At 48.6% G+C, this 12,230-nt stretch overlaps 1 protein-coding gene across 10 annotated transcripts in view; it reads left to right on the top strand.

Moving 5' to 3' along the window:
- Positions 1-12,230, top strand: part of ADGRB1 (adhesion G protein-coupled receptor B1) — a 370,873-nt gene that overhangs the window by 304,221 nt on the left and 54,422 nt on the right. For all 10 annotated transcript variants that reach the window (XM_074943756.1, XM_074943760.1, XM_074943759.1 and 7 more), the window contains one exon: positions 3,675-3,744. In XM_074943756.1, the coding sequence (XP_074799857.1) occupies positions 3,675-3,744 (70 nt within the window). The remainder of the gene's footprint in view (positions 1-3,674; positions 3,745-12,230) is intronic.

Genomic DNA, 12,230 nt, shown 5'->3' with positions numbered 1-12,230 from the left:
TATGTGCAAAAGCAGAATCTCAGTTGTACTATTTGAGAATATTTAAATAGCCCTTCCAATGTATTTCTGTACATCCATTAACACTACTGCACCTCTGGAAGTAAGGCTGGGTTCTGCTTGTCATTGAAAGGAGGGATTGAAGTGCATCTTCCTCAGGTTTACAGAGCAGCTTCGGTGCGTACACATGAGTTTTCAATTAAATCTGTTAGAGTTTATGAACTAAAATAGTTAAACACGGGACTTTTAAAAATAAATATTGTGTGTATGCACACACGCACATACGCAGACACACATACACACACACACACCATTTTATTACTCAAACCAGGTGAGGGACACTGAAAGAATTTAAGTAATCAGGGGGAGGTTTCATTGTAATTAATAAACACTGGGGCACTTGACTATTTTAGATAATAGAGAGTTTTGGGCAAACAACTTTCCCAAGCCTCAGATGGCTGCATTCATTTACAATGACAATAGGTGTCATTCCACCTACTGCTGCGATGCAGCCTCTTCTGGGCTTGATCACATTAGCTGATGAACAGTGCATAGTAACAATTCACAACAGATTAGGACAAGAAATGAAGAAGAATGCCATGTCCCATTAATGCAGCAGGGAATTTTAGGTGTGTAGAAGGTAGGTAGACTTTGGTCACAACACTGGGACAAATAACATCTTTACTGAAACAAAAACATGTAGAAAACATATCTTTAAAAGCATAATTTCAAATAATTTACACTTCTGGCTCCAGAGGCAGTTGATTTCTCATAGCCATTTTCTTTTTCAGTGGGATTTCTGAATTGCTATTTTAAATTCCTTGCCAGATTCTCTGCTGGTATCAATTAGTGCAGCTCCACTGACTTCAATGAAGCTGCATCAGTTTCTACCAGTAGTAAGTTTGGTCCTCTGCTTTCTTGTTGTTTCTCACTTGGATTTACACCTGCTGCTCATCCAGAAAAAAGAGGCATTAGACTTTTAGCAACCCCTAAGGGCTAAGACCACTTAGGACATGGAGGGATGAACTGCTCCCAGAAAACAATTGCTTCATCAAATTTACCCCTTTTTAATACTGACAAGTTGCTTGTGACCGTATTGTAGTTTCCACTGTTATCCATCAAATGTTTGATGCTATCATAGTTCAGCCTCTGGGCTGTTCATTTCAAGTATTGCTTTGAGTATTTGATATTAGCAGTTTGCACATTGAGCTTATTAAGTGGATGTGTTGGTCACAGGCTACGATTATCTGGCTTGATTGGATGAGCAGAGCTCTTAGAGTCAAATTTTTGGCATAAACATCTGGAATTATGAATTCAAAATTCACTTTCTGCAACAAAAATGTTCAGTATTCCCCTGGGATTTGTTGTTTCAATTTGCACATTCCTGGCGGTAAACTCACTTGCTAGGATGTTTGTGGAAAGCAGGTGTAATGGGAGACATGAACATAGTACAAGTGAATTTCATGAATCTGCTTGAAAAATACTAGTGATTTTTTTTGCAAACATTTCCTCCATATTTTTTTATTTGCATAATTATTTTGTTTTACTTTGTATTTTTGTGGAAATTCAAATATTCAGTTAAAAAAATCATGGAAATTTTACATTTAGAAAAATGTCAACCAGCTCTACCAACTTACACTTACTATATACTTACTCCTGCCTCGGGTTAGGATGGGCTAGATGACCTCTTGACTATCTCTTCCAGCCTTACATTTCGATGCTTTCTATGAATTTGTTTAAAAATTTAAACAAATAATCTTTCAAAGTTTTCACCTAGCTCTGATCAATTTACAACATATTTCAAAGGTGGCACCTGGGGGAGCACAGTATTTCTGAGAACCACAGTGAGGAACTGTTTAAATATTGGCTCAGAAGTGTCTGACCTTCTGAATAACCAGCACCGTTCTCTGTACTACCTGGAACGCCCATCCACGGATTGTCCAAACCTAACTCTTCAGCTGTTGAGAGCTGACAAGATCACTGTCTGGGTTGTCCGGCTACATAATTATCACATACAACTAGGCTCAATGCAGCCCATCTAGGAGAAGGATCCTGAGAAGAGTAAAGTCGTATTTTCAGCAAAGCCCTATCCCGACTATCACCAGTGCTGGAGCCTCTTGCCTCATGCTACCTTCTTTGGCAAAGCCATATAACATGTAGATGCTTGGGCTTCCTGGCATACGTTCCAAGGCCAGCAATGGGATGTACTATTGATGGCACTGTAGGAAAGGGGTGAGGGTTCAGCCAGGATTTAGTGGCCAAGCGTTGTAGGGAAAAAGAGAAAAGAGTAGAAGGGGGGAAAGTAGGGAAGTCTTTCTGAGTGACTCGTATGTTTACAGGGGATCAGGCAATTCTAGTGGATTGCACCTAGAGATGTCAGGTGGGAAGAGAAACCCATGATCATGTGGCTGCTCCTAGAATCTCCACATATCAAGCATTAAGGCACTATGCCTGCAGGCTGGTTGCTCGCCCTGATGTCTGATGAGTCTTAAAGTGATTTGCATCCCTGGAGGCTACACGCGGCTGCTGTGGATAGCCACCAGCAGGGTCAGTGGATACCTGCCAAAACTGTAACACTTTTTCCACAGCCTGATGTGAACCCTATTGCACAAGTATGGGGGCTTCGTCAGAGCAGAGCTAATCCTTGTTCACTCGTGACCCCACTGATTCCTAATGGGATTTGCCAGTCTTTAGCACTTAGGTGGCTTACTTCACGATGTCACAAAGAGCAGGGCTATAAAAAGCCATGTGGAGACCTCTCTAGTGGGACAGGCAGATGTTGCTATCTGGTATTCAGGCTTTTTCACAGGAGGGCCAGGAAGGGGAGGGTGAACCGGAAAGTCACCCTGGTCTTCTTCATAGCTCCTTGAGTAGCTTATTGCTGGAGGAACTGGAAGGATCAGGAGGCTGTTAATGGGATACAGAGCTGTCATTCTGTGCCTGGGTATGTAATGACCTAACCTGTTACTACCCCAGAGCTGTTCAGTGCGCTCTATGAAATCAAGTTGGCATCTCAGGCTGGTTCTGAGGGACCAGGCCTGCACATCACAATAGCCAGCTGGCTCTACCTGCCCTCCCACTTGGGGCAGCCTCAGCAGAGAGGGCGAGAAGGTGGTGCCAGGTCAGGATGGAAGCACCTTGGTATGGGGATGCGTACACCAGGCTGCCCGCATTTCACATGCTCTGTCAATATAAGCTGAGGGCGTCATCAGCCTCTAGTGCTGTCAATGCAGCGTCACTCACCAGCACTACATGGCTTCGTGCATGTGTAACATGAGCAACACAGCTTTCCTGCCAGAAACCCGCCCGCCACTAGCCGTGGTCGTTACAGAATGTCTCCAGCTAGGGGTGTCATCCTTCACCTACCCTCTTCCCCTCAGAGACGTTGGAAGAGAGCAGGTCTCTCTGAAACAAACAGTTCTACATGCTATGTGTCGCCCCCTAGCGGCAGGTCGACACCAGAGGATAGGAGCCTACTGCTACTACCAGCCAGTGGAGTCACCCCTTTAGCTCACGTGCCAGAGTCTCATGTCCTTAGCCCTGAAGAGTCAGGGTTCAGGCGCTGCTGAGGATCCAGGCTGGGGAGAGGGGTTTGTGGCAGAGAAGAACACGCTGAGCGAGGTGCAGCCTGCGTAGAAGCTAAAACGACTGACGCTCTTTTTGTTTCATTCCCTTAGGGCTGCCTGCCTTGGTGGTTGCCATTTCCGTGGGATTTACGAAAGCCAAGGGCTACGGCACCGTCAACTAGTGAGTAACAGGCCGCCTCTTCCGGACTCTTTCTTTCCTCCCCTCTGTCCTTTTCTCCCCGCATGAATTGACTCTCCGGGGCACCTGTAGGAAGCGGGGCGCTCCAGCTTGCAGCCATGCTGACAGAGGCGCCCTTCCCGTGGGGAGGATGAGAAAGGAAGCAGCCTTCACACTGCTTGGTTGCGCCAACCTATTGGCTGCCTGTTCGGGTCTGGAGGCTGCGTGACTTCTTTGTTCTTACTTGAGCATCTGTGTGAGGCTTTAGGAAGGAAAGGGCCTGAGAGAGAGGATGGGCCTGCCTGCAGTCCGATGCAGTCCGGTGCGAGCGCTCCCATTGGTTTGAGCGGGAGTAGGATCAGCTCCTATATTCCCTTCCCCCTTTAGGTGGCTGGAAGGCAATTCCCCCCAGTGCAACATAATGTAGCACAGGTGCATTATTGTTTTTCTCCATCTTCCGAATCATCTAGTGCTGGCTACTGTCAGAATCACGACAGTCACTAAACTCAAAGGGTGCATCTACCCTGCAGCCTAAGCCCATGCTCTGACTCAGGTTTGAGCCCTACACACACATCAGTCTGACTCAGGTCAGGAAGCACCCAGGACCTGGGTTCTTGGACCCTGCTAAAGGTGCGGGTCAGAGCCCGAGTTCTGCTGTGACTGAGGTCTAAACCCTGTCATTTTGCAGTGTGGACACAGCTCCAGCTGCAAACCCGAGTCAGAAGGTCTGCATAGTGTAGGGTGACCAAATGCTCCAATTTTATCAGGACTGTTCTGATATTAGGGGCTTTGTCATCTATAGGACCCTATTATCCCACCCCAGCCCAATCTGTAACCATTGCTATCTGGTCACCCTGGTGCAGTGCAGTATGTATGCATTAGCTCGGCTGTGAGAGCCGAATCTGGCAATTGCAAACCGAGGTTTGTAATGCAGTGTGGTCTCTCAAGCCTGGGCTTGGAAACACCAAGTCCACGAGCCTGGATCCCACACATCTGGGCTTAGTGTGCAGTATAGACACACACATAATCAGTGTGTGCATTGCAGCCCCTTCATTCCGCACACAGAAAAGGCCAGATGGCTGGTTAGATTAACTGCTGCATCTATGATGTCATTTTGATGTAGGTATTTGGTATTTGGAGAGTTTTTAAGAGGCCGGTGTGGAAGACTTACCTTTAGGGGTGGTTTTAATATTGAAGTTACGTGAAGTAGGAAGAATGTCTGTTGGGTGGATCTCTGGGGTCTGTTTTATCAGTCACTGCCGGGAACTGCATGATCCAGGCCAGAGTTTCAAAAGAGCTCAGCCACCAGGTAGGCACCAAAATAAGGGTGTGGTTTTCAAAGGGAGCACATTGGGGATGGAGCATTTTGGAAAATACGGCCTTTATTGATACGCCTAAATAGGAGCCAAGCTCTTTAGTAAATCCATCCGTTTTAGTTCACAGCAATGCTCTGCTGGCCATAGGGGAATGTGGAATCAGTGGAGGGATTTTGAGTACCAGCCTCTGGGAAAGTTGTTGATCATAAGGCTTTCCAGGTCTGAGAATTGGAGATGGAGTCAAGGCTGGCTCGTGATGGTAATAACTAGTGCCTGCTAGCTTGGGGAAAATAGTTTTTCAGAAAATGTTCTTGGAGATTTTCACTGTTTTGTTTTACCCCTGAAATGTCATGATTTCTCCTTCCACGTTCTGGGCCACATGCTGTTTATTTACTTGGAAACAGGCAAAATTGCCTGCTCGCAAAACCTTGAGTGGGAGCAGCACAGCACCCACCTTCGAGATGTGTGTTGGGGACAAGGAGAATAGGTGGAAACGGCAGAATGAGACAGAGAGGGGAGAATAAGGGCATATAGCCCAGGCTGGAATCACTCAGCATAGAGCAGAAGCAGCAGCAGCATTAAAGAAAGTGTAGCTGAGAGAGTGTACAAAGAAAGGTTTCAGAGTAGCAGCCGCGTTAGTCTGTATTCGCAAAAAGAACAGGAGGACTTGTGGCACCTTAGAGACTAACCAATTTATTTGTGCATAAGCTTTCGTGAGCTACAGCTCCCTTCATCGGATGCATACTGTGGAAAATACAGACAGTTTAGCCATAGCAATATAGGCACATTGCACCCAGAGGAGAGCAACTTCAGCAGCAATAAGCCAGTCTGTTCCCCACCCTAATTCCACTGCGTCCCCAAAGCACTCGTGATTCTATGCCCTGGAGTGATGCTGGAGATCCAGCCAGCAGCAGCAGAGTTAGACAGACCTGACCCGGGAAAGTTAGCGTGCAGCAAGCTAGGATGTGAATTTAAAGCGCACCCTCTACTCTGTACTAACTCCTCTTGTGCACTTCCAAAGTGCACACCCGCTATGGTGAGCTTTTTCCCATATAGACAAGCCGTTCTTCTCCAACCAGGATCCCTGCTCCCTCCGTTAAATATGCAGCCAAAGCACGGCAGAGTCTGAGCTGTCATACTCTGAGACCCGTATTCTGCACTCAACACATATCCATTGCCCGATTCTCCACTGCTCTGCAACTTGGGTAGCAAAGGGTGTGCAAAGAGAAGGTTTCAGAGTAGCAACCGGGTTAGTCTGTATCCGCAAAAAGAAAAGGAGTACTTGTGGCACCTTAGAGACTAACAAATTTATTTGAGCATAAGCTTTCATGGGCTACAGCCCACTTCATTGGATGAAGGCAGTGGAAAATACAGTAAGACGATTTTATATACACAGAGAACATGAAACAATGAGTGTTACCATACACACTGTAATGAGAGTGATCAGGCAAGGTGCGCTATTACCAGCAGGAGAGAAAACAATCCTTTTGCAGTGATAATCAAGACGGGCCATTTCCAGCAGTTGACAAGAACGTGTGAGGAACAGCGGGGGGGAGGGGAATAAACATGGGGAAATAGTTTTACTTTATGTAATGACCCATCCACTCCCAGTCTTTATTCAAGCCTAATTTAATAGTGTCCAGTTTGCAAATTAATTCCAATTCAGCAGTCTCTCGTTGGAGTCTGTTTTTGAAGTTTTTTTGTTGTAATATTGCGACTTTTAGGTCTGTAATCGAGTGACCAGGGAGATTGAAGTGTTCTCCGACTGGTTTTTGAATGTTATAATTCTTGACATCTGATTTGTAAGACAAAGAGAAGGTAATACACTACTCACTCACTCACGGCGGTGGTGGTGTTTGACTGCATAAAGTGCAGGGTCATGGAGAAGTAGCCCACTGTAAATTAAGGTGTTATAAGAGGCAGTTCCTGACATCTGTGTCAGTGTCAGGACTGTTTTATGGGAACTGTACTGACTCACCTGCCTCCACTCAGCATCGGTCACTGCCTGGAGTTTAGCCCGGACTAGAAACCTAAGATGCAAGTAGGCGTGCAGTGCTTCGATCCTGGTTACACTGCTCAGGGCTAAGGGGAAGTGCCCATCTCTGGAGTGCAGTGCCCAGATCCTGGCTGGTGTTATTGTAAGAACATCATAGGTCCCCACTCAGTGGAGTGGAAGTTTGAGACGGGAGATGTTCACGCTGAAATAGAGCCGAGGGAGGAGCGAGGAAAAAGGGAGAGATGCGGGACAGAATTCTCCATCTAGGCTGCAATGATCCACTCGGTGCAAACAAAGCTCGACCCCAGAGCAATCAGTGCCCATCTTTCCTTCCCCCCGCACACCAGGGCAAAGCGGTGCCGGTGAACAGAGAAACCTTACTGGCTCCTCTTTGCCACTAGATCTGCATGCTTGCAAAGCGGCCAACAGGCTGCCGTGACTTTCCATCATTCCCGGGGCAGGCCTGCTGCCTGTGCCTGAACCAAGCTGGAATCTGCCCAGGAAAGCTGATGTGATTGCCCCCTCCTTCCCTTTGCTGCTAATCCCTGACTCCTTTTAGGCCGCTAGCCACTGTCACTCCTCACGCCCCGGGACAGGACGTTGGCTGCTGTGCGGCCCAGCGGGATGGCTGGCTGCCGGCCATCGCTGGAGCTGGCTGCCCGGACTACTGCAGGAGGATCCATCATCTCTAGCAGGAGCAGCAGCCTGAATTACCCAGTGCCGTCTAAGGCTACGTCTACACCACACACCGCTGGTGGTGGCACGTAGGGCAAGTGCAGCTACGCGCTGCAGTGAAAAGGCTGCTGCATCCACACTGCAGCGTGCACTACGTGTCAGTGAAAGGCTCTGGCAGGGCAGAGACTCCAGCAGCGGGGAGTGGCCCAAGTCTTTCCCCACTTGCCAGAGCCCTTCTTCACGGCCGGAGTCTTTTTCTGCAGTGGGGAAAGGCTCCAGCAGCGAGGAGACTGCTGGACACTACGTGGCTAAAACAGCAGTGTAGACTGGGAGGATCGGCTTGGGCGTGCAGAGAGCCGTGTGGGGTATGCTCTTGCATACTCCCCCATGCCCTTGAGGCAGGTCTTTACCCGCCGAAGCCTACACGGCTGTTGATCCCCAAGCTAGGGGGGCTGTGCGGGTATGTATGTCACATGCCACTGAAAGAAGCGGGCAGTGTAAACGTGCATACGCTGCAGCATGAGGCAGCTGATTCCTGCCTCCCCGTCTGGGTGCTCGGGGTGGAGGCAGCAATGTGCCTAAATCCCCAACTCCCAGATGGAGCCGGCTGGCCCAGTGCACTCGTCACAGCGAAACACCTCCACTGGGGTGTATTGCAATGCTGCAATCCAGAGTGCAGAGGGGGGAGGCGCCTCCTGGAACTGACCCTCAGCAATGCAGTCAAAGGGCCCAGTCCTGTTCCTCTTGGTGCGAACAGGAGTTTGGCCATTGACTTCAGGGGGAGCAGGGTCAGGCGCAAAAGAAGCAGTGGACCGTGAAAGCGGAGCTCCTCCGCTGTACTCCGAGGGAGTAGCTGTACTCAGGAGCAAGCCATCTCTGCCTGTGCGGAGCACGCAATGAGCTCATGCACACACATGGAGGCTCTCAGCCTTCATCCAATGGGAAACTCTTAGCGGGACCAACCCTGGCGTGCTGTGTCATTAACACCACGGCTTAGGAGATACGTACCCCGCCAGCCCCAGAAATAGCACCCAGGCAGCCATTTATAATGCTACCGTCCTCCTGCCACTCCTTGGTTGAGCTCCTGCTGTCTGAGTTAGAGGAGATCAGACTCCTCAGCACGATGCAGAGCGCTCCCTGAGCCCAACTTGGGTGGTAACTGCACCCACCGCGCCTGCGTGAGGTGCACATCATGGCCAAGGCTCCTGGGGAGAGGGCTGTGGGAGGAGGAAACCGTCAACCCCCCCTTTCCTACCAAGAAGGGTGTTTTTAAAAAAAACATAGCAGCTCTACAAAGCTGCTGCGCGGATGGCTTGGCTTGATTGTGTGGGTGTGTGTGTTCAGCCATCACCACTGCTCTGATCCTGCCTCTGTGGTGATACATACTGCAGCTGTGTTAGTGAGTCACTCAGGAAAACACACAAAGATCATTTGGAAAGATCCCATTCCCCGCAAACATCTGCTCCGGCTGGTTTACAAGAGGGAGAACTGAACAGCGACTGTGTCCTGGGACTCATGTCCCCCTACACGCTGCACCTGAACCCATGCTCGAGGCTTTGTTTAACCCCTTGGTGGCTGTTGAATGCTGTAGCACATCCGGCAGAACGTGCCTGGCTCAGTGGAGAGTGGCTGTGGCTGAAGTGTTCAGAGCCTGCTCTGAAGCCGCTGCAGAACACACTGGGGTCTCACGAGGCAGGCCAGAGCCTGGCAAAGGAAATACCCTTTCGGAGCTCCCTGTAATTGAGAGGACTGTAACCTGTGGGCAGCATAGGACTAGCAGAGCTCTGAGAAACAGCTGCTGAATGAAGGCAGGGGCATGCAATCCATGGTTGGATCTGGAAGAGGTGGGGAAACTGGTGCATGTCCCTGTAGGGCCTGGGATTTTAGCACCTTGTTAATTGCCCTCTTGGGAAGCATGTCTTGCCTTTAAGAGTGACCTGTATCCTGGTAAAACCCTCCCAGGGATTTATCCTGCAGCTGCCTCCCTTTGACTCTGACAGAGCAGGAATTTCCATTATCCAACTTCAGTTTTTTTGTAGTGCTGCAGTGCACCATTAAACAGCTGCTGTCAGTCCACTGGGATTGCCAGGGCATGAGGTGGCAAAGCAGGTGCAGTCAGTGAGAAGGGCAGAGCCGTTCCAGCAGGTGCTGCAGTCTCCACTAAGCTGCTCGGAGCTGGGCTGACGTAATTAGTGATTAATTAGGCCTTGCATTTAATAATCATTATTATGAATGTCAAATACCTTGCATTTATACATGACACCTTTCATCACCTTTCTCAAAGCACTGAAATGGCTAAGTATTATCATCTCCATTGTACAGGTAGGGAAACCGAGACGCAGAGGGGATAAGTGACTGACCTAAGGGCACAGATGTCAGTGGCAGAGCTGGGAACAGAACCTAGGTCTCCTAACTTCCTGTTCTCTGCACTAAACCATTGATAAATTGGTGCCTTTCACTCCAAATGACATTAAAGCACGTTACAAACTCTCTCTCTGTGGGCTTTTTTCGCCCACTGCTGAAATGCTGTCACTTCTGGAGTGGAACGGGACGGTGTGCACACCAGCACTACACCAGCTAGAGTCAGGACGTGAAGCGTACAGTGTACTAGAATGTGGTCTGAATCCTCAAGCTAATTCTCCCCATTCTTGTACAAATGCACAAGTCCCTTTATGAGCACAGTTGGTGAGACCCTTGCTTTTACCTTTCATCCAGTTGATACAATCAGAGTTGGGCTTGAGAATCAAAGTTTGGATCCAGATCTAAACTTCCCCAGGGTCTGGGGTTGTTCAGACCTGGGGTTTTGATTTAGCTCAGTTAAAAGGGAAGAGCCATTCTCAGTGTTTAGATCTGGATCTGAACTTCTCCGAGCAGCATGGGGGGTTGGATCCTTGGGTTTTGGTTTATGCCCATTAAAGAGATGTGTGACTCAGCTGCAAGATTTGGACCTGGTGACTAGACGGGTGGTTTTGGTTCAGACCCATCTCTAGATACCATGGCAGAGGCATTTGGAAATGCTACGTATTCTGAATCTTCAGTGAGCATCTCTGGTCTTGCCAACCTGATGTTTCGTCTTGAGCCAGTGCCATCTGGAAGGAATGGAAAAAGGACAGCACCTTTAGCCACACTCCCTGAAGTGCCATCCGTTGGTTTAAATTGTGCATGTTCTGACAGCCCATCACAGCTTTAATCTGATGCCATGAAATTTCCTGTCCATGCATTTCCTTTGTTGGTCTTTTTCTAAATGCCAGTTTAGAATGAATAACAGTGGAAGAGTATAAGAGCTGACGTGATGAACCGTAAGAGACTTGACAGTGTCCCTCTAAGCTTCTTTTAACCCCCTGTGATTTTGTGATCCTAACAGTAAGTGCATTAGCGTCAGGGAGCCTGGTTTTCTCCCGGAGATGCGTGGTTAAGGCAGACACAGTTTAGCTGAGTATAGACTTTGGTGCTCACCTCTTCATTCTGCAGCAGCTTTTCCTCTGATCTTGCCTGCAAGGGAAGGGAAAAAAGTAACATCCAGCGGAGACAAGATTAGCGCAGCTTAGTGCTGACTTCTATTTGTAAATGTCTTACAGGATAACATTCTTGCATCTGAGTGCCGTGGGAATGAGCTGCAAAGTTTGCATCATCCTGTTGGCACTTTGAATCAGTGCACGACCCCTCCGCATCCTCATATTGTGAACCAACGTAAGAAACATATTCCTGTGACAGTGCAAGGCCCGAGATAACTTTGGAGGGGCTCTTTTAGCTGGCAGGACAGAGCCAGGAGATCATCCTGAGATCCCAGAGATCAAGGGGAATTTGTCCTGAATAAAAACTTCAGAGTTTGTCCTTATGTTTCTGAGGCCCATTGACTGGCTGTCTTCTTGGTCACATCTTTCCCAGTGCCAAAATACCGTCTTCTTTGCTCTGCTTTTGGAGTGCTTTGCAATGTCCATGTTAAAGGGCAGGAAATCCTTCCAATTTGCCTTTTAACAACATTTGACAGAAGCCGCTCCAGTTACCTGGAAACCCATATGCCATCCTTTCAATGGAGCGCATAGGTGTCGTACGTGCAATAAACCCTCCATGTGCCTCGCCACCATTTATCATGTTCTGTTGAATGCATGTGTGACAGCCACTCTCTTGGCCAATGCACTGGGGATTGAACTGGGGACTTCTAGAGCTAGAAGCAGGATCTGCTACAGTGTGAGCTAAAGAACCAAACTCGGTAGCTGTGGGCTGCAACAACGCGTAGCTTCTGTGGATCAGCACTGAGGGAGGACCAGTTACACTCTCACCAGCGGGTTCACATGCATGCAGCTGCTTAGAGAAGTACAATTGCCAGGCTTCAAGGACACTTTTCCAAGTGTCCCAGAGAGAACCCCCCAAGTTCCTTAGCGTCCCAATGCTCCTCTTGGTGCTGAGAAAGAGCCTGACATTGAGCAACGTCCTGCTTCATGCCATGTAGTGTCACGGTACCAGGCCTCCATGCCTGTGCAGTTCACCAATGACCAAGA

This window comes from Natator depressus, chromosome 2, assembly GCF_965152275.1.
Source record: "Natator depressus isolate rNatDep1 chromosome 2, rNatDep2.hap1, whole genome shotgun sequence".
Lineage (NCBI taxonomy): Eukaryota > Metazoa > Chordata > Testudines > Cheloniidae > Natator > Natator depressus.
The sequence above is the reverse complement of the archived record's forward strand: the minus strand, read 5'-3'. Positions and strand labels throughout refer to the sequence as shown.